At 43.1% G+C, this 27335-nt stretch overlaps 1 protein-coding gene across 3 annotated transcripts; it reads right to left on the reverse strand.

Moving 5' to 3' along the window:
* Positions 1 to 4190: 4190 nt before the first annotated feature.
* On the reverse strand, positions 4191 to 27007 carry SRD5A3 (steroid 5 alpha-reductase 3). 3 transcript variants are annotated; one of them, XM_037897763.2, is made up of 5 exons: positions 26583 to 27007; positions 14552 to 14703; positions 12721 to 12915; positions 11075 to 11197; positions 4191 to 9895 (listed from the first exon to the last, which is right to left on the reverse strand). In XM_037897763.2, the coding sequence occupies exons 1-5, from the start codon at positions 26774 to 26776 to the stop codon at positions 9636 to 9638; spliced, it is 924 nt and encodes a 307-aa protein (XP_037753691.1). In that variant the 5' UTR covers positions 26777 to 27007; the 3' UTR covers positions 4191 to 9635. The 3 variants fall into 3 exon arrangements, with proteins under 3 accessions (XP_037753691.1, XP_043402146.1, XP_037753692.1); XM_043546211.1 differs by lacking the exon at positions 12721 to 12915 and having other exon boundaries at positions 26583 to 26913; XM_037897764.2 differs by lacking the exon at positions 11075 to 11197 and having other exon boundaries at positions 26583 to 26912.
* Between the last annotated feature and the right edge of the window lie 328 nt (positions 27008 to 27335).

Here is a 27335-nt window from a genome sequence, read left to right on the forward strand (position 1 = left end):
TGGTTAGAAAACGAGTAGATTGAAACAAGACAGGACTTTGCTAAAAAAGACATTTGGAATGCAGATGAAAGTAGAATTTACTTACAAGCCCTGTCTGATGGCACGCTCATCTTTAAATCAGACAATAAAAGAGGAGGAAAGAAGTCTAAAGAAAGAATTACTGCTCAGTTCACTGGTTCCATGATGGGTATGAAAAGACCTCATCATCAGGAAAAGTCAAAATCTACAGTGTTTGAAAAAATGTGAGACATCTTGCAGCCACTATCCTGCCAATGCATCTGCTTGGATGACAGGTATCTAGTGGCTGAATGACTGGGATCGAAATTTGGGCCAGGAAAGGAGAAAGATTTTGCTACTTGTGGACAACTGCACAGCCCACGTGATGAAAGATGTAGCACTGAGGAATATCCAACTTGAATTTCCTCCCAAAGACCACAACTTCTATCCTTCAGCTATGTGATCAGGGAATGATCAGAACTGCCAAGTTGTACTTTCGCAAGCAAATGGTTCTCAGGGTCAGCGGGTTTGTATAATTTTTGGTGGAGCCCAGAACAGGTCCAAGTCCTGTCCCCCCGCCACACACACACACACACCTGCCTAAGACTCTGGGAGGGAGTTTGGGGTGCAGGCTCTGGGCTGGGGCAGGGGATTGGGATGCAGGAGGGGTGTGGGGTGCAGGCTCTGGGAGAGCATTTGGGTGTGGGAGGGGTGCAGGCTCTGGAAGGGGGTTTGGGCGCAGGCTCTAAGCTGGGACAGAGAGTTAGGGTGCGGGAGGAGGTGCGGGGGGTGGGCCTGGGCCAGGGATGAGGAGTTTGGTGTGCAGCAGGCAGGCTGCCGTAGGGCTGGGGCAGGGAGCCAGAGAGGAGGCTTCCCCCCAGCCCTCCCGGGCACGACACTCACCCAACCACCCCTCCCCCCCGGCTGTTGCTCAGGAGGTCCAGCCAGGGTAAGCCCCCCCACACCACTACCACCGCTCAGAGTTGCTGCCATGCGCCTCCTCCCTCCACACGTGCAGCAGCCGCCTCAGCCTACCCCCGGTGCCGCTCCCTTGTAGCTGGCAGCGGAGGGCAAGGGAGTGCAGCACGGAGCTGCAGGGGGCAGCCGCCCACTGCCCAGGGCAGGCAGGGACGCTCAGGGGCGGCAGGTGGGGCCGGGGGATGCTTGGGGGAGGTGCGCAGAGGTGGCAGGCAGGGCCAAGGGAGAGACCCGGCCCCAAACATTGGTGGAGCTGGGTCCCCCGGGCCCTGAATTTGATGGAGCCCAGGCACCATGGGCTCATACAACTCACCGCCCCTGCACTGGGTGTTGCACCACATTGATGATGAGAACAGCAAAGCCACTGCTGTGGAAATTGCCAGGAAGATGAGTCTTTTAGATCAGTAGTTTTCAAAGTGTGGGTCGCAGCAGCGCTGGTCAGCACCGCCGACCGGGCCATTAAAAGTCCCGTCGGCAGTACAGCCCGGCTAAGGCAGGTTAGTCCTTACTTGTTACAATACTGCGCTGCACCCCGGAAGCAGCCAACAGCAGGTCCGTCTCCTAGGCGGGGGCCATAGAGCTCTGCACCTGCCCTGAGCACTAGCTCTGCACTGGGGAGGTGGTGCCTGCAGGTGAGACCCACATGGAACCACTTGCATGGTTCCGCCTAGGAGCCAGACCTGCTGCTGGCTTCTTCCAGGGTGCAGCATGGTCCACGGTGCCAGGACATGGAGGAAGCCTGGCTTAGCACCCCCACTGCGCCGCTGATCGGGAGCCACCTGAGGTATGTCCACGCCCCAACCCTTTGCCCCAGCTTCTCCCACACCCCAAACCTCTCATCCCCAGCTCCGTTGGGTCACGGACATCAACAATTTTCTTTAACTGGGTCGCCAGAAAAAAAAAGTTTGAAAACCACTGTTTTCGATGCCAGTCTAGTGCTTGCAAATGCCTAGACTGACATCAATGCTTGAACAATCTGCAATTGCTGGAAAAAAGGGAGTCTGGTCATACAACCCATAGAGGAAGCAATTGTTGTTGATCCACCAAGAGAAGAGAGTGGATAGACATCAATGACAATGCTTTTGTTATACAACCTGTCTCTGATGGGGACATGGTGACTGAGGTCAGAGACCAGGTTGACGGGAAACCTGAAAACGATGCAGAGGTGGACTCTGATGGTGAAGAGGTAATCGTTCCAACCTTGACCCAGATGAAGGATGCAATGAAAACTTTGACAAATGGCCTATTATACAGGGGCTTCGATGCTTTTAACCTCCTACATCGCATTGAAAAGGAAGTTAATAATGTTGTGGATTGTGCAATGATCCAGGGAACACTGGACAAGTTTGTAATCAGTGACCATGCCACTGCATTGTGCATTCACACTGCCAAACGTGCCACTCTGGTGACACTAAAATAAATATTAATGAGTCAATACTGTTAAACAATTTATATTTATGCTACAAAAGTCTGTGTAATGCACTTTCATATATTATGTTTGTTGCAGTTTATATGAGAGATTTTAAAATTTGTATCTTTACCGTAAGGTTATATAGTTCCACTAACTCGCACTTTGTGTAAAATTGTAACATGCTGTACAGTATTAATAATTGCCTTGAATAAAAACACCAGCTAAATAATTGGATAATAAAAATAATTAATAGCCTGTTGCTCAGTTAGAATGTTGGTATGGTTTTGTTCCATGTTGAGTATGTTTAAAGTCTAAATAATTTAATTATGGTAAATGAGATGTTTCTCAATTGAATAAAAAAAAGCTAGTTTAAAAAAATAACTGTCAATTTCATCCATTCTTTGCAATTCTGCATATAAGAATCAACCACGTATAAGAATCAAATCATCCAGGATGGATGTGATTCTTATAAAAGGAGTACACTATGTGACAGGTTGGACCCCCCGGGGGTGTCACCTGGTGTGCTGGGACACCACTGAGTCAGACTATTCTGACAGCCTGGGCGCCCTTTTAGCTGGTCTCGCTGGGCTAGGCTCTCCAGCCTTTTCCAGTCAAGCACACAGGCAGGGCCACACCCAGCTGCAGAGAGAGAGAGATCCACTCTGAGAAGGCTCAGCTTAAGGGGCTTGCTACAGCATCCAGATGTCTACCCACCATTGGAGTACAAACCCAAAATTATATGGAATTCACCTCTTCCCTCAATGTGGAAGAGGGTATACACAACTTCTGCCCTCCCCCCTCCGTTAGAAATCACAAACTGGGTTATATTGTAAACCAGAAATAAATGTATTAACTATAACAGGTGTATTTTAAGTAGTTAAGGAGGTAGCAGACAGAACAAGACAGATTACTAAAAATAAACAGCATGCAAACTAAGCTTAATACATTTAATACATGCTAGGTTTCAGAGTAACAGCCGTGTTAGTCTGTATTTGCAAAAAGAAAAGGAGTACTTGTGGCACCTTACAGACTAACCAATTTATTTGAGCATAAGCTTTCGTGAGCTACAGCTCACTTCATCGGATGCATACTGTGGAAAGCACAGAGGACGTTTTTATACACACAAACCATGAAAAAATGGGTGATTGATCACTTTACATAAGCTATTACCAGCAGAAGAGTGGGGTGGGGGGAGAGAAAACCTTTTGTAGTGATAATCACCCATTTTTTCATGGTTTGTGTGTATAAAAACGTCTTCTGTATTTTCCACAGTATGCATCCGATGAAGTGAGCTGTAGCTCACGAAAGCTTATGCTCAAATAAATTGGTTAGTCTCTAAGGTGCCACAAGTACTCCTTTTCTTAATACATGCTAGTTGCATGTAAGTTCTCACCCTAAATGTGGCTCTAATAATCTTCTTCACAGGCCAGACGCCCTTCCAGCCTGGGCCCAGTTGTAACCATGCCTCACTAGGTCACAAATGAGGATACCAAATTCAGGACGAACTGCTGAGAAATAGGGCAGATACATCCCAAGACTGGTGGCTAATCTCCCACAGGATACACCAAACTAGAAACAAAAGTAAACTTCTGTTTCACCACATTGGCTGACAAGAAAACATAAATGCAGTTTCCTCAGGCATTCCATTTCTTAGACCACCACCAAAAACACTGGATTCAGAAATGAGTGGTTCTTTACAACCAGTCTCATCAAGTAATAGGTTCTTCTGATCCCAAAGGACCAGCCACACACCCAGGTCAATATATAACTTACATCTTACCCAAAAATCACGCTGATGCCAACCTTTAGTATCTCAAAACTAAAGGTTTATTCATAAAAAGAAAGAAAGGTGAGAGTTAAAATTGGTTAAAGGAATCAATTACGTACAGTAATGGCAAAGTGCTTGGGTCAGGCTTGTAGCAGCGATGGAATAAACTGCTGGCTTAAGTCAAGTCTCTGGAGTACATCCACAGCTTGGATGGGTCATTCAGTCCTTTGTTCAGAGCTTCAGTTTGTAGCAAAGTTCCTCCAAAAGGTAAAAAGCAGGACTGAAGACAAAATGGAGAAGATGCAGCTGCCTTTTATAGTCTTTTGCCATGCGGCTTGTGCTTCCTTGTTTCAAACACAAACTGCCCAGCACATGGCTCGGAAGCCTTTTCTGTCCATAGGCATGCCCATGCATGCCTTGCTGAGTCATTAAGTGTATCCTCTGACTTCTCTCAATGGATCAGTCGTATAGCTGATGGTCCTTAATGGGCCATCAAGCAGGCTAGGCAGAGCTGATGCCCAAACTGTCTGGGGGTGTCACCCAGAAGCACAGTACAAATGTAGTAATACAGATATGGATACATATCTATACCCCAAAATACAAATGTGATACAAAAACAAATGAGATTATAATATTTGGCAAACTATAACATTTTTGCAGATATCTTACATGGCATATCTGGCACAACTGATTGCAATTTTATAATATTAATATTCATAATATCCTCAGGTGTCCCCCAGAATCCATACAGCGTCACACTCCCCACGCAAAATTGATGCAGAAAAGGGTGTCCCTAGACACTGCTGAATGCATCACAAGAATTTTCCATTCTAGGTCCTATATTATTACACGTTCAGTTTACATCACAAGTATTAGTGTACAACAGAAATAGTTTATCAAAATCATGTCTGACTAAATCAGGCTCTTTATATACAGCTACCTTCATTTTCTGAAAATATTCTCTCTCTGATGCTACATTAATGTAGACATTAATGCTCTCAAGGGTATAATTACCTTGGCATTTAGCCATGACAGCAATGTGGCAGTGTGCCTCAGTTTCCCTCTATATACAGCAGACTACATTTGTAAAGGTTTCTCTGCTGTGACAAGTTTCACAATTGCTTGCAGGTATCAGCTGTAACATTTCACTATCATAAAGCTCTAGCATACCATGTGTTTTTAGGTATTATTCCCAATATATTTACAGGCTTTGTATCAAAGTCATACACATTGTACCTTTTACTAGGGTTAACATCAAAATCAAATACATTAGAAGGCTAAACCTTAACAGTAACACCAAATTTCTTAAAAGTCAGTGTTTGTAAGTATCTTGGTCATACAATGCCTCTTGTCTCACTGAATTCCTGGGCTGGCCAGGTGTGCCCTCATTGCTACCAGCTATGAGGCAAATCTTCCCCCTCCCTTGTCAGCCAGGTAGATTGTATCAACCCAGAGACTAGCTTTCAAATTGTCATCTGCTAACAATTTCAAGGCTGGACACTCATTCTTCCCTTCAGCAGGATTGGGTCCTTCACCCTACCCCCGGACCTTTCTCCTAGAAGGTTGGAAACTGAACCTCCCTGCTTACAGGAATCCCTTTGCTGGCTATGTGTGTTCACCAACTGCAGCCCCTCTGTGCTATGAACATCTACACAGACACTTGCCTATATGCTTGCTTGTGGATCCACCACCACCAGCTCAGAGACTGGATTCTGATTTAACGAGATATCAAACGCACCCAAAGTGTCCAAGGGTGAGCATTTGCCTGCTCTTCCCTGCATCCTTGTGGGTTCAGTCATAAGGCTGTTCTGCTCTCAAAAACCAGTAACCCAATCTTTCCTCAGACCCTGAGGTACAGACTGCTTAGTCAAAGAAACAGCACGGAGTCATTCCTGTTCCAACAACATTGTCTCCCCAACAAGCTAGTCAAACACAGCCACTTGGTCATCACAGGGCTGTTCAACCTCCCTAACAATTTTCACTCCATCTGAAACCTTCTCAAAGCTATCCACACTGGATCTTTCTAAAGCAAACTCAGTGGATCCACTTTCAACAGAAAAATTCTGGCTGTTAGGAAATGAAACTCCCTTGATCACATCACTTTCGCCACATCCCTCATTTACAGCGGGCTGGTTGGAAAAACTGCCATGAGGATTTTTCTCCTTAGGAGATTCTCTAAGCAACAATCCCTCTTTCACAGAAATTCTGCCCGTACCCTTTTTACCTAGGGCTTGCTCTAAAGGAACATTTTCCTGAGCAACAACAGACTCTTTCTGGGTTTCACTTAAATCCAGAATCACCTGGTAGGTTTGACATATAGTGTATGTTCAAAAAAATGTGCTGTATGTATTTTCACTAGCAAAAAGGAAACGTACAAGGAGTCATGGATGTGCTGTTTCAAGAGCAGATGTGTTTGTTGAGCACTCCCAAGGGATATCTGCTAAAGTACTTTTTAGCCAAACAACTTGACAGAATCAGTGATTTTTCTGTTTACAAGACTGTTAATTGCACTGCAAATGCTGAAGTGGGAAATGCCTTGAAACAAGTCCAAGTAGTCGTCTGGGAATCAAACCCAGTACCTGTCACAGAAAATACATTAATGAGAAAGAGATGGCACTAGGAAGGGACTGTATCTCTGATTCCCCAAGCTACAGGAATCCTTCAGAGATTATTTCACCAAAAAATGAAGTTATGACTAAATGTTGAGATTATTACTTCCACGATTTCAGCTGTGGAGGACAAGGTATAGACAAGAAACCCCCCTCTACCTTAGGCTAATATCTACTATTTACTTATGGAGAGAGAATAAAACTGTAAAAGCAGGGTAGAGTTTAGGAAAAACAACATATATGAAATAGTAGGGTTGTTGGTATCCCTGACTCATTTAACAAACATGGTATTATAATGTAACATGCTTTACAGTTGATCTCTGAAGTATTGGAACAATTGAATCCCAATGAATCTTTTCATAAAAGACTTCTTCCCTTTTCCAAAACTAATGATTATTCAGCTGAGAGATTTTATGTACCATCTTTAGCTCAAAAACATTAGTGTTAGACTTGAGAGCTTTGACACAATAAACTGTTACCACATTTAATTTCCTTCCTTCCATGCATCTACTTACTAATATGGGCTGGTATTTTGCAGGATTATAAAGCACATGTTGAAAGAGCAGCTGGTGGTAATTTGGTCAAAAGGGACGCACTTTGGAATTAAGAAACAATTAGAGTTTTCAATAGCATGAGTTTATCCTGGCAAGCCAAATATCTTTGTATTGCTTGAACTGCTACACTGATATTTGACATTGATGTACTGGTCAAATAAAATCAAATGCCAAAACACACCAGTTTTTTCCACAACTGCACAATCACTTCAGGTATCCTAAAAAAAATTTCACTGTGGAAGCACCATTTTAGGTATTAATGTTATACTAGGTGAGAGGGAGTTTGTTACCTCTTACCAATGCAATTATATATTGTTTCAACTGATCCTGTGAAAGGACCAATATTTCATCCAAAGTGATATACATTGTTAATACACATGGAGGGGTTCATCTTTCTCTTTTCTATAACTAATACTTTATAAGTACTTAAACTTCTTGTATCGCTCTTTTGTAAAATGTCAGTTATAGAAAACAAACAGCATATACCATAATATTTCTTCAGTAAAAAAAAAAAATCTAATTTCCTACAACAAAATATACTTTATACAAGGAATTTATTACATATTCAGATATTACTACAAAACATTTTGAAAAAGATACATTCAAATAGAATGCCAATGCCACTACCAGATCAGACCAGCTGATCATCTACTTCAGTATCCTGTTGTCCCTGCCAGTACCAGATGCTTCAGAGGAAGGTGCAAGAAACCCTGAACTGGACAATGAGGAATAACTTACTCATAAGCAAAGTTTCTTCTTAATTCCTCTCATTTAGAGGTAGGTGAATGTCCTGTATCATAACACTTAAAAACACACACACACACACTTTTTACAGCCCAGTATAATTGTGGATGTTCTCACTGTCCAAGATACAAGCTGGAGCAGCTGCAAACCCCCAACAGTGCTTTATTTACCACTCCCCTCTCCCCAGGGTATTTTTAGTAAAAGTTAGGGACAGGTTGTGGGTGTCCCATTAATTTTTGTTTATTGCCTGTGACCTGTCCCTGACTTTTACTAAAAATACCTGTGATGGAATGTTAACCTTATGGATGAGATAGAGAGAATCTGCTGTGACTGTCAGAACTGCGGATAAGTTTGTAGGATTGGTAGTTGGAAAATGTATCATCTTCTCTGAAAACTAAGCAAATTTAAGTGGAAATATTTGAGACAAAATTAATATAAAACATCAGATGGCCATTTTTAGAGTAGCATCATACTTTAAGTTCTGTTCTCCGTATGGCAACAACAGTGAACAAGGTAGGTGACCTTTTTTTTTTTTTGAAGTCTATATATCACCCAACATATGTAATTCTCCCACTCTACAGTTTTGCACAAAATTAATAGAATGGGCTATCGCAATTCTCAATACACCTTGTGGTGAAGGCATCTGAGTTCTATACAGTTTTCTAAGGCTGCCACATAACTGTCTATAGCAAAAGCTGACATTCTTTAAGGACCACTGACTTTTATTGCCTAAAAAGTAGATTTATTCCTGCTTCTGAGAAGAAGAGTCAGGCAGTGGAATACCCATCCTTCCCATCAAAGAGGTTTCTCAACCTTTTCTTGTATTTGGTATTTCTGAAAGACGTGAATTGAAACAAATAAATATATATTAGCAAAAAATGAAACAGTCATGAGTGGGGATCCCATATCCTTATATTCGAAATATCCTAGTTTCCTCTCCCCACAGTTTTATAGAATTTAATCCCATACTCACTGTCCTCTAAGAATACCAACTGCTCACAAAATTATCTTTAGGAAAATATTTAGAGGCAATGCACCATTTTCCTAAACAGTTAGCTTCTTTTAATAGACTTAATGGTCAGGGTGTGTGGGGGAAGAGTATAGTTTTCTTTTAAAATATTAGTTAAACTTGAAATACAGTGGTTTCTCCTCACTTTGAGCAACTTCCCTTCCCTACATACACGTGTGGGTTACTTATAAAATACAGGCACACATTTTGGCTTGCTGCATAGCAGCAATGAAAGTGGTTTAAATATTAGACATGAATGTCCAATACACAAATGTTAAACATCAGCAGTTCTTGCATTTTAACTAAGGTTTTTAATACCATGTACAGTTCAGGTTGTACATACTGCAGATACTTTTTAAAAGTTTCATTTTGATTTAATGATAAAGTCTGTGTATTCACTAAAATCCTGTGTAGCTTTGAGCTGGAATCAGACAGTAAGTATTGTTTCACCACAGCTTCCGTGACAGTTGCATTACACATACTCCTGAGAACCTCAGTCTTCCGTTACCTTTTAGACAGCATTTCACAGGCTGCATTAAAGACATATTTAACAAAAATAAAGGTTCTAAAAAAGAAATGGTATAAATGCTTTTCGACATGTTGGGTAGCAGCTGAAGTTGTTCACATAGAACTCATGGCATAGAACTGCAGCCAATGCCTGGTTAAACAGCACATACATCACTACAAGCCACCAGGTTAAGTTTTGAAATCCAAATGTGATGGCCATGGATACATATATTAGGAGTTCAGCAAAATAATGTGGGCAAGATACTCTCTCAAACCAGTCTCCAAAAGGAATGCTGTGGCTCAAGTTTACTACCTTTCCTGCAATTTAAAGAAAGAAAAAAGTTAGTTGATAGATAGAGCATGTATTAAAATAAGCTTTAACTCTTAATCCATATTTATGTATAATTACAGAGTAATGCTGAGCACCTGCAGTTCCCACTGACTTCAGTAGGATTTGTGGGTGCTAAGCACTTCTGAAAAAGAATCACACCACTTTTATTAGATGCCTACATATGGATTAAGGAGCCTAATTTTAGCCACTCAGGTTTGAAAATAGTGATCTTAACTCATTCCCAATACAATGTGTAATGTTATGGTTACTTTAAGAAGTAAGGTCTAAGAATAGAGTGAGATTTTCTAATCATAGCTCAGGAAAGTAATTCCTTCTGTAGCCTCTGCGTATCAGCCTCCCCATTTATAAAAGAGAGATGATAAACACTTACCTAATAAAAACTTCAAAAACAGACTCCAACGAGAAACTGCTGAATTGGAATTAATTTGCAAACTGGACACCATCAAATTAGGCTTGAATAAAGACTGGGAGTGGATGGGTCATTACACAAAGTAAAACTATTTCCCCATGTTTATTCCCCTCTCCCCCCCTTTACTTTCACCTTGTCAACGGGCCATCCTGATCATCACTACAAAAGGTTTTTTTCTCCTGCTGATAATAGCCCACCTTAAATTGATCACTCTCATTATAGTGTGTATGGCAACACCCATTTTTTCATGTTCTCTATGTGTATATATATCTTCCTACTGTATTTTCCACTGAATGCATCCGATGAAGTGGGTTTTAGCCCACAAAAGCTTATGCTCAAATAAATCTGTTAGTCTCTAAGGTGCCACAAGTACTCCTTCTCTTTTTGCTGATACAGACTAACACGGCTACCACTCTGAAACCAAATAAAGTGGTAATAAGTGTTCCTAACACATTTTAGACATATTTCTATTCAGGATGATACAAGTGTGAACCTTCTTTTTAAACCTTGCATATTGTGAATAACTACATATCACCTGCTCATGTCTCTTCCAGATAGACTAAGTTAACCCCTTGGAAAGTGATCTACAGAGATACATATTCACATCAGCATTCATTTCACTGAGTTTTTGGAAAATACCAGTGTTCTAAGGGGTTGGGCTCAACAGAGATTCATTGTGACACACAATTTTTAATGAAAAAGTTATTACAAACAGCTCCAAGAAGTGAAATCTCACCTGATTTACTTTTTCTAAGATTAGCTAGAATCACATGGCATCTGTGTTGGTGAACAGAGGCCCAAATGTACATAATAATTCCTAGGGCGTGGTACCAGCAGATTTGCATAAAGAGGTCTTTCCCTGAATTAAAAATGAAAATAGTATGCCTATTAATACAAGATTAGGAAAAAGGCTGCATTAAACCCTCACCAACACCATCTCAAAAAAATTCAGCTTATATATATATATATATATATATATATGTTGCAGCTTTTCCCAGTGTATGCCCCACTTCTTGAACAATGGTGAAGGGAGCTTTTAAACACAACTTGTGCAGACAGTGAACCACACCCTAGTTATGAATTGCTGCAGGCCTTTATTCTTAACTGCCTGCTACTGCAAATTATAAATTAGTCAGTTTTCTTTTTAATCAGTAGCTGTAGGAATAAGGGAGGGTGCATGCTACAAGCAGAAAGGGTTACCATTTGGTTCAGGCCTCCATATTCTAACATGTTTTGGACTGTGACAGTGTTTGTAAAAATGTATTTTTATCACCATGTTAGAAGACTGTGCCATAGCTGAGGTCAAGATATCATGACAGAATTGTGTTGCCTTATCTACACTAGCAATTTAAAAAAAAAAATGGTGAGAACAGATGATTGATTTGCAGGAAATTTGCACTATGGATGGACCCCAGTGCTTATGCCAAGGCACCATCTCTGTGGAATGCCATGATCAGAAAGGTAGAAAATGCACCCAGACAGTGCCACCTAGAAAAGGCTTTGTTTGCACCAAAGTCATTCTAAGAGGGCTGTAAAATCAGCGTGGAGGACAAAAGCTACCTCTAAGATAGCATGAAATGACTTAAATTCTATATCTAGCGCTGACCATATAAGAAAAATTAGTCATGTGAAATGCACACCAGGGGCATTTTGGTTCATCATGTACCTATGCAGCAGAGCAAACAACAGCTCAACTGTAGGACTTAGTGCAACATGTTGGCAGAAACAGGTCACATTATTCATGAATCCTGTAGAGCTCTTTGGATACTTAATTGGCCCAAGTAGCAAAGAGAAAGGAGACTGATACTAGACATGTGACTGGAAGCCAAGAACTAAGTAAACAGGCAAAGGTGCTGGCAGACTCATATTTAAAGGAGGGTCCACAGCAAAGAGAAACTTCAGACTATAATAGCTGTGTAACCAGGGAGATCCTGACCTCTGCTGGACTGGAGGTTCCTTCATAAAGTGGAAGCAGCTCATTGAGAAAGATATGATGTGTTGGGCCTGGGAGTCTAAGGGACATGGTGGCATACAGCAAACAACTATAAGCTGAGCTATGAGGTATAAGGAGAAACCACATGTAGAGCAGAACTAGGACACATACTACGGCCATGCATGTGATGTCATGTGCTGGTTAATAAGTCTGACTTTAAGTAACTGCAGTAAATACTTTTATAGATCTCATCAAATACCTCTTCTCTCACATACACCTGCACACAAAAACACCCTGTAGATAGAACTTTAGAAGGTGAAAAGATTAGGCATACTACTAATCTCTCGTTCACCCTTTCCCCCACTCCCACCCTCACCAAACCATCTTGTGATACTAGAAACAAATTAAAAAGAAGCTGCAAGTATGGTTAGCACTAAAGAGACACTCACCATTGCTGACATTAGCCGGCACTTGACACAGCACAGTTAAGCCAATAACAATATAGTACCCAAGCCCAAAGCAGTATTGTACAATATGAAGGAAACCACTGGAGAATACACTGATGCAGAGGCACTCTATGAGCCTTCGAAAGCTGTGTAGCCAGAGGAGCATGAGAACCAAGAGGGCAGACAGGTGTTTGTCACCTACAAGTCAAACAGAAGTGACAATCTCAAACTCTTCCTCTTCACAAACTGAGCTCCAAATTCCCTCTGGAAACCAGTTTTCACTATAATTTAATTTGCATTCATTTTAAAACTACTTAGAGGGACATCAGCTATGGAACCTGAGCAGCAGGAATGAGAGAGAAAAAAAATCAGTGTGTGTATTTTTAAGAAGACTGCCTTGAAAGATGGAGAGTAAGTCCTTTTGGACAGAAAGGATGCTTTTTAATTTGCGTATATGTTACCCGCACATTATGACGATGAGCACATTTAGCGTCTGTCTTACTATTAGTGTTTCTAAAGGAACACTGAAAACTTGAAGGATGGTAAAAAAAAATTTTAAAAATGAGTTAAAAGTGAGGGCGGGTGTAAAAACTACCTCCAAATTCCCCAGTCAATTTCCCTATTTTTTTTTAAAAAGTGCTCCTCTTTTCCTCTGTTAGTGTCTGAAAGAATCACACAAATAGAAAAGACTATAGTGAAACTGACTACACACGATGTATCATGTGCATAATATCATTAATTAATCAAATGCATGATGTAAACAAACTTTTGAGAGAGATTTTTAATTTCTTTCAGTTGCATAGAAAAACCTCAGATTATCCAAAATGTGAAAACATACAATAAAACTGGAATCTGGTTTTTCTAAGTTTTGGCTATGACCTCTGAGCAGTTACAAGATTTACTGAGTCATTTCAAGTTTACCTGTAAAAATTTTTAGGCAGAAGTTTGTTTTTTTTTCAGTTGACTGAATGTGCTAAAGGTGAATTGTAAAGCAAAACACCTTTTTTTGTTGCTTTTATTACATTTTGATGATGTATTAAGATAGACCCTTTTTTTAAATTAAGACTGAGAATCAGCATCCCCTTCCTGCTCAGTTGGGGGAAGGGAGAGCTGCACAGGTCCTCCATTTTTCTTGCTAGGGTAAAATAAAAGAAAGGCCAGATATTTACAGTGTGAAAAAAAACAAAAGAATATATTTTTAAAATTTATGAAATACTTTTTATATATCCTAAAAACAATTTTACAGGGCAAAAATAGTTTTGCTTTGCCATTCACTTTTAAATCAATTAAACCAAGCGATTATTCTGGAACGTCCTTTCCATTAGTTTCTTCTGTCTAAATAAGGGAAGGATTACTTCTAGAAAAGGAGTGTTGAATAATGGTTAAAGCCTTGAACAAGGCCACTGACCCTCTCTGTGCCTTGGTTGCCCGACCTGTACTTTTTACGGTGGTCCTGCAAAGATTAACGTGTGGGTATCATGGGATTCTATGTTTACAGCCCTCCCAAATCTATAAAACCCTTACATAATTACACCCTTATCTAGAATTTTTCAAATAAAATATTTCCTTACCAATCTAATGTGAGATCAAATTTGCTTCTTTCAGATCTATTAACAGTGTTATTAAAACTCCAAATAATCAAGATATTTTTTTTAAATCGTGATTAATTTTTTTGAGTTAATCACATGAGTTAACTGTGATTAATTGACTGCCCTAGTATAAATTAATAAATTAGGGATGAGTAGCTGATGTATTCTCAAAGGGAGGTCAGGAGAGTATAGCGGTTCTGTGTTACAACATCTGTGCATCTATCCATAACATGTGCAGTACTTGCCCACATCCTGGTTCTGCGAAGCTCCACCAAGAGCACTGAGCAAATCCCGAAGCCATATCGGGAAAGGTCTTGCTAGGAACAAAGCTTGAATAAGCAATAGGAGCAACAAGCCATTCCAGACCACAGAAAGAATATAAAAGTGAGAAAACCACCTGTGGAAGAAAGAAGCAGCAGTATTAACTTTCTGGATTTTTCAATCAATTTTTTCTTATCACTCCTTTTTTCAGTGTTGGAATTCAGTGACCAGGTCTAAGAAGAACGGCCCATTTTCATTTGGCCTAACCTCCCACAATAAGAGATGATGGGGCCTTTTATGGAACTACCAGATGTCTACCATAGCCTCATTCCAACACAGTCTTTCCTAGTTATATGCTGCTCAGAATACTAAACCTCCCACTCACTGTATCTTTTTCCATATTTTTAGAACCTTCAAGTGGATGGACTGGAAAACTAGAAGAGTGAGTGGAGACCACACAAAACAAGTGCAAGACTCAGGGCTTTAAATAAATAAATAAAAATACAAACCACACGGCAATACATGAATGTAAAATGAAATTTTGAAAATATAAAATGCTTCGGTTAAAAGTATGACAATGTCACGTTTTAATACCCCAGCCATCCTGCCTGGAATTCTTTTCTGGGCATTTCTGTGCTGTTGCCTCGAACAGTATTTTCATTTTCTTCACCTCTTCTGAACAGACCATGGAGAAATTACTACTGTTCTGCATTTATCTTTTGTACAGAATCACCCAGACACCATTACACAGCTGGACCGTGTGATGTTTTGTCACCACACAAATCCAGGAGTCTTTAAATTGTCTTGCAGACCTAGGGATTATTCATCTCTCTTGATATCTTTAAGGCAAGACTGGATGCCTTTCTGGAGTGTATGCTTTAGATAAACACAAGTTATTTGGCTCAATAAAGGGGTAACTGGATTAAATTTAATAACCTGTGAAATACAGGAGGTAATTCTAGATAATCTCATGGCTTCTTCTGCTCAAAGTCTATGAATAAAATCAGGACATCTGGTGATATCTGCCAATAGATAAACATTCAGGATGGGAATGCTCAAAGTTTCCTGACCGCAGGACTTCCTCGGATGATTTTGACTGTGTAATCAAATAAGACTGTATTTAGCTTCAGAATAAGGCAAACTGACCTGGCATTTGAGGTTGATTTTTTATTTTTCAAATCATATGGGAGACAGAATGCAGAGGAGTTGGATATTCCACAATGACAAACAAAGATGTGTATCACACTGAGAACTTTCCAGAGGCTTAATAAATTTGACTTTAAGGGTAACATGATCAAATTCTCCTAATCAGTTAAAATGGGAATGTCCTACAGTGTTGACATATCTCAGCTGGCAACTTTAAATTTCTCTGGATAGACAAGAGTGCTCCACAAGAGTACTGGGCTTGTATCCAGTGCTGACAATCATTTAGGAGCACGGTATCGGCCTCTGATCAGCATTCCACAACATTCTCTCTCAAATATAGCAGGTCACTCACACAGATGAAGAGCTTCATTGTGCACACAGAAACCATTTGCCCACTTACAGCGGGCAGACCAAGCAGGTACAGATTTAATTTATCTGAAAACACTCTTTGTACTCCAGTCTCATACAGACTAACACGGCTGCTACTCTGAAACAGTAGGGTTTGTTATAGTAAAGTGGGCTTAGAGACAAACAGAACTCAAACTGCTATGAGTTTTTATGCAAGCCAGGTCTCCACTTAGCCCATATTCAAGTCAAACTCAAGTCTTGTTTGATATGGGCAGCTTAGACTCTTGGGGAGGCCCCCCGAAGTGGAAAGTTTGTGTGGGAAGAGGGATGGAACAGAGGCTGAAGAGGTAGCTAATGGACATACTCTTCCCTCTCCTCTCTAAACCCCTCCCAAGGGTATTTTACTAGAGTTATTTTAATAGCTGGTTGGTTGGTTCAGTGTTATGACTATATTCCGATAAATAATAACCCAAAACACTACATACGTGTGTGCAGGTGCATGTGTATTTTAAACTATTTATTTGTTTAGCAAGTTTTTAACAAGTTTACAAATATCAGAAACAATCAGTACAATAGTTAGCTTTCATTTATATGGGAATATAGTCATCAGAACTTTCTACTGAACAAAGTGTTACCGTATTACAGAGTGAGCATCATTACAACACCTGTATCCTTTCTAGTGATTGTATTAAATTGGGTGAAATCTCTATGTACACAATTTAATAGACCAGACATGTCTATCAACTGCTAATATTTTAAAAAATTGGCCAGGTGTACTGGTTCAAAAACATCCATCTTTTTAATGTAAAGAGTGGAGTGCAGCTACTACTAAGGCTACTTAAAAGAGTTGATGCCTTGGCCGCAAACTGTGCGCTCGCCCTCACTCACACCAAGTAAGAAGATCACCACGGTTCACAGGTGAACTACAGCAGATAACATGCAGAGGCAAAGTCAGGACATCAGTGGTCCAAAAAACATTCTAAATCCCTCTGCCAGCAGCACAAACAAACATTTACAGGACTATGCCACTGCAATAAAGGAGACAAAATGAGCCTTTTACTCCGCAAATCAGTATGGCAGAATCACAGCCAGCACAGACATTTCACACAGCAAACCAGCTAATCAACCCAGTTTTCACAGCCCGGACACCAGACCCAAGCATCAGCCATTGTAAAGAGCTGTCAGCATACGTCACTGAGCAACTGAATACAGAGGGATTAACTGGAAAGGAAAATTCCCCCCCTCACCCAACTATTATCTGCCCTAGCACCCCTGGCAAAGTTTGGGCCTCCTCACATATGCCGAAGTTCAAGAAGCCCTGAAAAATATTACAGGCACAAACTATTAAATGGGTCCATGTCATTCGTGGTTGGTAGAAGCCAATGAAAAACAACTATGACCACGGCCAATGCAAATAGTCAAGGTCACCTTCAGAGAAACACACCTAAAAATTCTACAGTTTACCCAATCCTCAAGAAGCCATTACTTGATTCTGAAGTTGATTCCAACTACTGTCCCATCTCTAACCCTCTGTTCCTGGGCAAAACAAGTGAGAAAATAGCAACCATCAAGCTCCAACAACATGTTACATTAGCCAACATTCTGGATGCCTCACAATCAGGATTCAGAGCAGGGCACGGCATATAGATGGGTGTTGTCAAGGCGGATTCCCCACTCTGGCACTTCGATATCAGGTGAATTCAGAGTCTGACCATCTTTAGGAAACATTGCAAGGCCTTCATCTTTGGGAAAGCTTTGCTTGCAATTCCAACAGCCCTTTATTTTTAAACCCTTCTAATTCCCCTCCCTCCCAAAAAAACCCTAACCCAAGCAGAGTTTTGACCCCAAAAAGGAAGAAGTGCCAGAGATGCCATTAAATCCATGAGGATGCTACTGATTTTACATGGAAGACACTCACATACTACTATGATGGATACTACTAAATAACAGAAAATACAGCAATGGCTGAAGTGTTAAATGCCTTTTTTGTTTCAGTTTTCACCAAAAAGGTTAGCAGTGATCAGATGACTAATACGGTGAACATCAGGATAAATGGGGTAGGATCTGAGGCTTTGAGGATTCACGCTGCCGGTCACAGTCGAAAGTGGTGAGTGCAACTTTTCGAAGCTCAGGCTCATTAAAACATATCTTTGATCGACAATGGTTGGTAAGAGACTGGCATTGCTTGCTATTTTATCGCTTGAAAATGCCATTGGTCAGTCTTTGGATGTCTCCGACGCTGTGCTTCAGTTTGCGAGGGCAAAGGCAAGAAAAGCAACCTTTTGAACCCTTAAGGACTAGGGTTAACACTCTAAGGCTGCCACCTACTGCAACACTATTTAATACTGGTCCACCCAATGTTGGTGTACAGTTCAATTTCTTGACGTAAGTACACTTCAATTCTTAAAATTAAAAAGTTTCTATAAGCTCAGAGGAAATTAATCTTTATTTGCTTATATATGGCATGAATAAATACAGATTTACAGAATTTAGTGTGCAAATTTATCATCATATATGACAGGAATAAATCATGTATGCAAATCATACATCAAAGTCATGAAACAGGCTACAAATGCAATAAAAAATAAGGTATTCATAAGTTTAACAAATGGAGGGGGGGCACCGAAGACACTTCTCACCAGGTGTGCCATTTGGTCTAGGGCCGACTCTGACCTGAGAACTTTAACTGTGAGGTAAGGGACAAAGACAAAGGGCCAGGTGGGAAGAGGCCCAGGGAAGTAGCAACAACTGACTTAAGTGAGTGGTACGTGGCTGTTTATAGGGTCACTGGGTTCGAACCCAGAGTAGTGGATGGGCCTGGGTTTCCCCACTGACCACCAGTGAAGTGCTATAAATTCTGAGAAGAGGGCAAAGCTCCTTTGGAAGCCTGAGTGAAGGGCTGAATTTAAATGGCCCACAGCCAGGGCTGAAGACCCTGGTGAGGAAAGATGGACAGTTTTGTTGGACTTTTGCTACCTTGAAGGGTTTGATTTTGATTGTGTGACCCAGCCAAAGGGCCGAGGCACTGAAGACCCGCCACGCAAGGTCAACAACCTACAGGAGGTGCCAGGAGCAGGAAAGAGACTGCAGTCCTGCATGCAGCAGCAGGCGGCGCTCAGGAAGTGAGCGTCCCCCATCACAGATGTATTAGCAGAGTGCTGTAAGCAAGACATGAGACGTAATTCTTTCCACTCAGCACTGATAAGGCCTCAGCTGAAGTACTGTTTCCCATTCTGGGCACAACACTTTGGGAAAGATGTGGACAAACTGGAGAAAGTCCAGAGGAGAACAACAAAAATGATTAAAGGTCTAGAAAACAAGACCTACAAGGAAAGATTGAAAAAAAACCAAAACAAAACAAAACGGGGTTTGTCTAGTCTGGAGAAGAGGAGACTGAGGCAGGACATGATAACAGTCTTCCAAGTACGTAAAAGACTGTTAGAAAGAGGAGGGTGATAAACTGCTCTCCTTATTCAGTGAGGACAAAAAGTAATGGGTTTAAATTGCAACAAGGGAGATTTAAGTTAGACGTTAGGAAAAGTTTCTACAAGTAGTTAAGCACTGGAAAAGATTAAATTAGGGAGGTTGTGGAATCTCTGTTACTGGAGGTTTTTAAGAACAGGTTAGACAGACACCTATCAGGGATGTCGTACATAATACTTACTAGTAGTTCTGCCTCAGGTCAGGGGACTGGATGAGATGACCTACTGAGATCCCTTCCAGTCCTACATTTCTATGATTCTAAGGGTTGCAGCATGAAACCTTTAGATAAGAAAATTGATACATACTTGAAAGGACATCTATTAAAGGCAGTACCCTGTGGCACTGTTATTTTCTATCATGCAAATACATATGCAGGTGTTTTTTTACAGATGTATTTAGCTAGTTAAATACTCCATGGCAACCAATTGTTGTTACTATCCAAATGCAGTAAAATAGCATGTACAAAATGAGCTTTGCCCTCAGTCCTGTTCGTCTGGTATAAAACAAAAAACTCACCATCACAAAGGCCATGATCTTAATGGGTAAAGAGACTAAATTACTTTTGCAGTTTCAGGGCCAAAAAACAGACACTGGTGTATCTCCACCAGAGTAAGTTGTAGCCTAGCCAGGGCTCAGACCTTTTTATCGTCAGGCAAACAGAGGGAGTTTGCTTGGGAACCGTTCGGGAGGAGCTAAGGTGAGTGCTGCATTAGGGGGCCTGTGTTGTGAGCTGGTGGGGTGAATATCCAAGTGTCCGTGTGCTGTGACCATTTGTTTGACTGGAGCTAGTTGCAGGGACTGTTTGATGGTGTCTGTGTTTGTTTGAAAAGTGTGAATTGGGAGTGCTTTGTTCCAGGTGGGCCTTGAGTGGCTGATCGGAGGGAAGGCTTTGAGCCAGGCCAACTGCCTTGAGCCAACAGCCTTATAAAAAGGCAGGCAGTTGCGAACCGAGGACAGGCAAATAGAGGGAGTTTGTGGGAACTCTCCCGAGGTGAACTTCCAGGCAGAGTGTTTTTGCCTTTCAGGCTTCTGTGAGAAGTAAATACAACACCTGAGGACACTCTCAGAAGGAAGACATGGATAGTGGGCGATCAGCTGTTGTGACCTGCACAGGATCTGCCATGTTTGTCCTTCTCCCAGAGGACAGAAGTGACTTTGTCTGTACAAAGTGCAAACTGGTCTCCATATTGGAAGAGAAGGTTAAAGGATTAGAGACGCAAGTATCAACCTTGCATTGCATCAGAGAAAATGAAGACTTTCTGGATAGAAGTTAGTGTTTGGTTCTGGAGGCGCACAACATGCCGAAGAATCAGAGAGGGCAGCGCAGAACGGGGAAGAAAATTGGCAGCACGTGACCTCCAGAAGAAGAATGAGTGTAAGAGCAGGATTTTATAATTGTACTCTGAGAATTAATGAATGATTTGATTTCATCCTGCCAGCCACCCTTTTTGAATAGCAGAAAGGAATGACCTTCTGGGACATTGGTAGAAATACATCTGACAGACTGCCAGTGTCTGTACTGATGTTAAGGCAGGGACAGACCAGAACAAATCTTATGACTGATTATGGTCACCCTTTTGTTTTAGGGTAAGTTATAATGTCTACTATGGTTTCCTATATGTATTACAAATTAGGCACTCTAGTTAAATATACATTTCTTTGTTTTAAGGTTTAGTAAGTAAGAGACAGGATCTTGTATTGTGTCTATGTTAAGGAGGAAGGCTTAATTTATAATGTTTTTTGCTCAATATAAACTGACACTATTTGTATTCTCAAAGGTCTCTGTAAAAGACTCTGTGTGTTAATGAGGAATGCACGCATCAGGAAAAGATAAAGTGTGAAGGCCATTGTTATAGCCAGATGGTCAAGGAAGGAGTGAAGAGACTTAATGACACCAAAGAACCATCAGTGGGCATCCACAATGAAGGAAGGGCAGATTGACGACCCTGTGGTGAAGGCTGGCACCCCTAAAGACAGGATAATTGATTAAATTAGAACCAGGACAGAATGACCCTCTCGGAGGTGTATTGGAATGTTTACATCAAAAGATGCACCAATTAAGAAGTAACCGGTCACAAACTGACACAGCAAAATCCATAGACTTCAACAGAGAAAAAGACTATAAGAACAGGGTGTTTGGCCATGGGACATTGGATTCATCTTGCCATGCTCCAGGAGCATCAGATCTCGACCGACAGAGCCCTGCTCCCCTCTGCGACCAATCTGGCTGGTCACTAGATTGATCCAGACTCTGGATCGGTAATTATAAACATTGACTGGCAGAACTGTGTGCACATGGTGTGTGTAAGAGAGCTTGAAAAGCATATGCTAACTGTTGTATTCTCAATAAATGTGGCATGCAGCCTTCTCCCCTATAAAGATCCCGTGTGCTTCTTATCAGTATAATGTGAGGGAGAACCTATGTACCCCCTATGCAGATAGAGGTAAGATACCATTTTCAGACTCTCTGCACAGCTACTACTGCGGAGAAAGATTTGGTAGATACATCAGAGGGAAGGTATCATAAGGAGATCCCATCGACCAGAAGGCATGGGATGCATTGTCCTAGGGGATGGCGGTTCCACGACCACTACTCCCAAGAGGAGGAGACAAGTGGTTGTGGTCAGGGACTCCGTCCTAGAGGGGGATGGAGTCATCCATCTGCCGACCAGACCAAGAGACTTGAGAAGCGTGCTGCTTGCCTACAGCTAGAATTCAGGATGTGACGGAGTGTCTGCTGAGACTGATCAAGCCCTCGGACCACTACCCCTTCCTACATCTCCACGAGGGTGCCAGTGATACTGCCAAGAATGACCTTGAGCAGGTCACTGCAGAGTATGTGGCTCTGGGAAGAAGTTTGAGGTGCAAGTCGTGTTCTCGCCCATCCTCCCTACTGAAGCAAAAGGCCCAGGTAGGGACTGTCGAATTGTGGAGGTAAATGCATGGTTATGCAGGTGGTGTCAGAGAGAGGGCTTTGGATTCTTCGACCATGGGATGTTGTTCCGGGAAGAAGGACTGCTAGGAAGAGAGGGGATCCACCTAACAGAGAGAGGGAAGAGTATCTTAGCAGGCAGGCTTGCCCGGGGTACAGTGACCTAAGCCCAGAGGTAAGTGGGATACCAGGAGGAAACACAAGGAGGAGGGTGCAACATAGGGGGCCTCCTGATGCACCTAAGAGAACTAGCCAATTGCTTTGCTTTCTCAGTGTGAATGTACACAAACGCAAGAAGCCTGGGAAACAAGCAGGAAAAATTGGAAGTCCTGGCACAGTCAAAGAACTATGATATGACTGGAATAATAGAGACTTGGTGGGGTAGCTCACATGACTGGAGCACTGTCATGGATGGGTATAAACTGTTGAGGAAGGACAGGCAGGAGAGGAAAGGTGGAGGAGTTGCACTGTATATAAGAGAGCAGTATGATTGCTCAGAGCTCCATATGAAACTGGAGAAGAGCCTGTTGAGAGTCTATGGGTTAAGTTTAGAAGCGAGAGCAACAAGGGTGATGTCATGGTGGGCGTGCGCTATAGACCACCGGACCAGGAGGATGAAGTAGACAACGCTTTCTTCGGACAATTAACTGAAGTTTCCGGAACACAGGCCCTGGTTCTAGTCAGGGTGATTGAAGTCCCCCATATCTGCTGGGAGGGCAATACACAGAAAATCCAGGAAGTTTTTGGAGAGTGTTGGGGACAACTTCCTGGTTCCTCCAGTATTGCACCAACTAGGGGCCGTTCTACTCTTGACCTACTGCTTACAAACAGGGAAGAATTGGTATGGGAAGTAGAAGTGGGTGGCAACCTAAGCAGCAGTGACCATGAGATGGTTGAGTTCAGTATCCTCACAAAAGAAAGAAAGGAGAGTAGCAAAATACAGCAAAATCCTGGACTTCAGAAAAGCAGACTTTGACTCTGTTAGGGACGGGTGGGCAGGATCCCCTGGGAGGCTAATATGAGAAGGAAAGGAGTCCAGGAGAGCTGCCTGTATTTTAAAGAAACCTTATGGAGGGCACAGGATCAAACCATCCGGATGTGCAGAAAGAATAGCAAATATGGCAGGCAACCAGCTTGGCTTAACAGTGAAATCTTCAGTAAGCTTAAACACAAAAAGGAAGTTTACAGGAAACTTGGACAGATGACTAGGGAGGAGTATAAAAATATTGCTCAAGCATGCAGGGGTGTAATCAGGAAGGCAAAAACACAACTGGAGTTGCAGCTAGCAAGGTATGTGAAGGGTAAAAAGAAGGGTTTCTACAGGTATGTTAGCAACAAGAAAAAGGTCAGGGAAAGTGTAGGACCCTTAATGAATGGGGGAGGCAACCTAGTGACAGATGATGTGGAAAAAGCTGAAGTACTCAATGGTTTTTTTGCCTCGGTCTTCACATACAAGGTCAGCTCCCATACTGCTGTCCTGGACAGCACAGTATGGGGAGGAGGAAAGCAGCCCTCAGTGGTGAAAGAACAGGTTAAGGACTATTTAGAAAAACTGGACATGCACAAGTCCATGGGTCCGGATCTAACGCATTCGAGGGTGCTGAGAGAGTTGGCTGATTTGACTGCAGAGCCATTGGCCATTATCGGGAGACGTCCCGGACGATTGGAAAAAGGCAAATATAGTGCCCATTTTTAAAAAACGGAAGAAGAAGAACCCGGGGAACTACAGCCACACCTCAGTCCCTGGAAAAATCATGGAGCAGGTCCTCAAGGAAACCATTTTGAAGCACTTGGAGGAGAGGAAGGTGATCAGGAACAGTCAACATGGATTCACCAAAGGCAAGTCATGCCTGACCAACCTGATTTCCCCGTATCCACAGAGCCAGTTATCTCTTCATAGAAGGCAAGCAGTGAACATGATATATCCTGACTTCAGCGAAGTTTTTGATACAGTTTCCCACAGTATTCTTGCCAGCAAAGTAAAGTATGGATTGGATGAATGGACTAGAAGATGGATAGAAAGCTGGCTAGATTGTCAGCTCAACGAGTAGTGATCAACGGCTTGTCATCTAGTTGGCAGCTGGTATCAAGCGGAGTGCCCCAGGGGTCGGTCTTGGGGCCGGTTTTGTTCAACATCTTCATTAATGATCTGGATGTTGGGATGGATTGCACCCTCAGCAAGTTCACAGATGACACTAAGATGGAGGGAGAGGTGGATATGCTTGAAGATAGGGATAGGGTCCAGAGTGACCTAGACAAATTGGATGATTGGGCCAAAAGAAATCTGACAAGGTTCAACAAGGTCACATGCAGAGTCCTGCACTTAGGACGGAAGAATCCGATGCACTGCTACAGGCTGGGGACCGACTGGCTAAGCGACAGTTCTTCAGAAAAGGACCTGGGGATTACAGTGGATGAGAAGCTGGATATGAGTCAGCAGTGTGCCCTTGTTGCTAAGAAGGCTAACGGCATATTGGGCTGCATTAGTAGGAGCATTACCAGCAGATCGACGGAAGTGATTATTCCCCTCTATTCAGCACTGGTGAGGCCACATCTGGAATATTGTGTCCAGTTTTGAGCCCCTCACTACAGAAAGGATGTGGACATTACAGAAAGGATGTGGACAAATTGGAGAGAGTCCAGCAGAGAGCAACGAAAATGATTAGGGGGCTGGGGCACATGACTTATGAGGAGAGGCTGAGGGAGTATGGAGAAGAATGAGTGGGGATTTGATAGCAGCCTTCAACTACCTGAAGGGCGGTTCTAAAAAGGATGGAGCTCAGCTGTTCTCAGTTGTGGCAGATGACAGAACAAGGAGTACTGGTCTCAAGTTGCAGTGGGGGAGGTCTAGGTTGGATATTAGGAAACACTATTTCACTAGAAGGGTGGTGAAGCACTGGAATGGGTTACCTAGGGAGGTGGTGGAATGTGGCTGGGATGATTTAGTTGGCATTGGTCCTGCTTTGAGCAGGGGGTTGGACTGGCTGACCTCCTGAGGTCTCTTCCAACGCTAGTCTTCTATGATTCTATCATGTCATCCAGAATTAGACCATATGGGTATGTCTACACTGCAATAAAACCTCTCCTTCTGGCTCGGGTCAGCTGACTCGGACTAGCAGGCTTTGGACTGTGCGGCTATAAAATTGCAGCGTAGACATTCAGACATAAGCCCAGGCTTTGGGACCCTCACCCATTATGCGGTCTCAGAGCCTTAATGTCTACATTGCAGTGCTATAGCCTTGCAGCCCAAGCCCTGTGAGCCCATGTCAGCTGACCCAGACCAGCCATGGGCATTTTACTGCAGTGCAGACATACTTCATGATGAAAACAGCTGAGCCTTGGCAACATTACAGCCTCCATGGCATAGTCTAATGGTGCTGTAACTAAGGGGAACTGCGGATACAAGAACAAACCCTAAAAGGCTATACACTTCTCCAGATAGACGTCAGGACACACTGGTAGGGCAGCTTGCACTGCTGATGCCCATTATATGCTTTTGCACTGAACAAACAGTTCAGTCTCCTCTATACCTGCCATCTTAGTATCTTTCATTCCAAGACCTTAAAATCAATTATGCTAGCTCCCCAGATTTTGAGGGGAGACTCACAATATCTAGTAGGTTCTTAAAGCTCCAGCATCTGGAGTCATGGGATTACATGGTAACTTCAGTTTTCCTTAAAACAACCACCATCACCTACTTTTCCAGCTCTCATGATTACAGAGAAAAGCTGGAAAATGTTAGGAGTTTATCTCAAAGCCCAGAAACCACTAGACAGCCTCAAAAAAACATAACCCAACATTAATCAAAGCAACACAAACATAAAAAAACCCTTAAGATTTTCAAACTAATCTCAGGACTTTCCAAGGCCGCACGCCTGCAGCCCTTTACACGGCTGAAGAAGGGGGGTTTGTTGCACAAGCGCACCCCACTCCCAGGGCTAAGGGCTGCAGGGCACGCGTGGGGCTCCCCAGCCGAGCCACGCCGCCCGAGGCGGAAGGGGACAGAGCCCCTGCTAGGGCGGGCTCGGCAGGCGGCTGTCCCTGTGCTGGGGACGGGCTAGCAGACCCGGCGCCCCCCCGGCCGGACTGAGGTAACCTCCCTTCACCTCTTGGGCACATCCAGAAGCCGCAGCCAGGCTGGGCGCTGCCCGCAGCCGCTCTTGGTCTTCCCGTAGCGGAGCAGGTCCTGGAAGAGGCCGGGTCGGGGCCCCCCGCGTGGGGCCTGCAGCAGCTCCAGCAGCAGCGCGGCGAGGAAGGCGGCGGCCAGCAGCAGCCAGAGGGCGCTGAGCGCGGCCGGCATGGCCCGGGAGCCTCCCTGCGCACGGGCACGGCACGGAGCCGGCCCCTCCAGCCGCAGCCCAAGGCCCCGGAGCCAGGCGGGTCTGAGCACCGCCCCCGCCGCGCAGCCGAGCTCTCGCTGTGGGGAAAGGGAGGCGGGGCCGGACACCTCGGAGCTGCGGGGGAGGCCCGGGCAGCTTCCCCGCCCCCCTGGGAGGCGCGAGGAGAGCCCAGCATCCCCCCGTTGTCCGCTGTACGCATGTGGCCCTGCGTGCCCTCAGCCTGAATAGCGTTATACTGTCTGTCTTCCCTCCCCGACGCCCCTGAACCGCCGCCCAGCTGCCCCTCTTCGCCCTCTGCTCTTCCCCAGGCTTCCTTGTACCAAGGCACTTAAAAACAAAAAACGCTGAACAGGAAACAAGCTCAAATAATGACGCATCCTGTAGGGTGGCAAGCACAGGCGCGGCTTGTGTCGGTTCTGTACAGCAAAGCCATTGCCTGTGCATTGGTGAGCAAACTGTGCAGAGAGCTCAATTCTTGCCGCTAAATATATGGAACAAAAAAGGGGAGCAAATAAATGG

The sequence above is a fragment of the Chelonia mydas genome, chromosome 4 (genome assembly GCF_015237465.2).
Source record: "Chelonia mydas isolate rCheMyd1 chromosome 4, rCheMyd1.pri.v2, whole genome shotgun sequence".
NCBI classification, from domain to species: Eukaryota; Metazoa; Chordata; order Testudines; family Cheloniidae; genus Chelonia; species Chelonia mydas.

Excerpts from the sequence above, each read along its gene's own strand:
- SRD5A3 (XM_037897763.2), bottom strand. The coding sequence starts at position 26,776 with ATGCCGGCCGCGCTCAGCGCCCTCTGGCTGCTGCTGGCCGCCGCCTTC. Across the intron at positions 12,916-14,551 it reads TTCGCAGAACCAGGATGTGG|GTGACAAACACCTGTCTGCC; the intron begins GCAAGTACTGCA and ends TTTGACTTGTAG. Across the intron at positions 11,198-12,720 it reads GCCGGCTAATGTCAGCAATG|GGAAAGACCTCTTTATGCAA; the intron begins GTGAGTGTCTCT and ends TTTTTAATTCAG.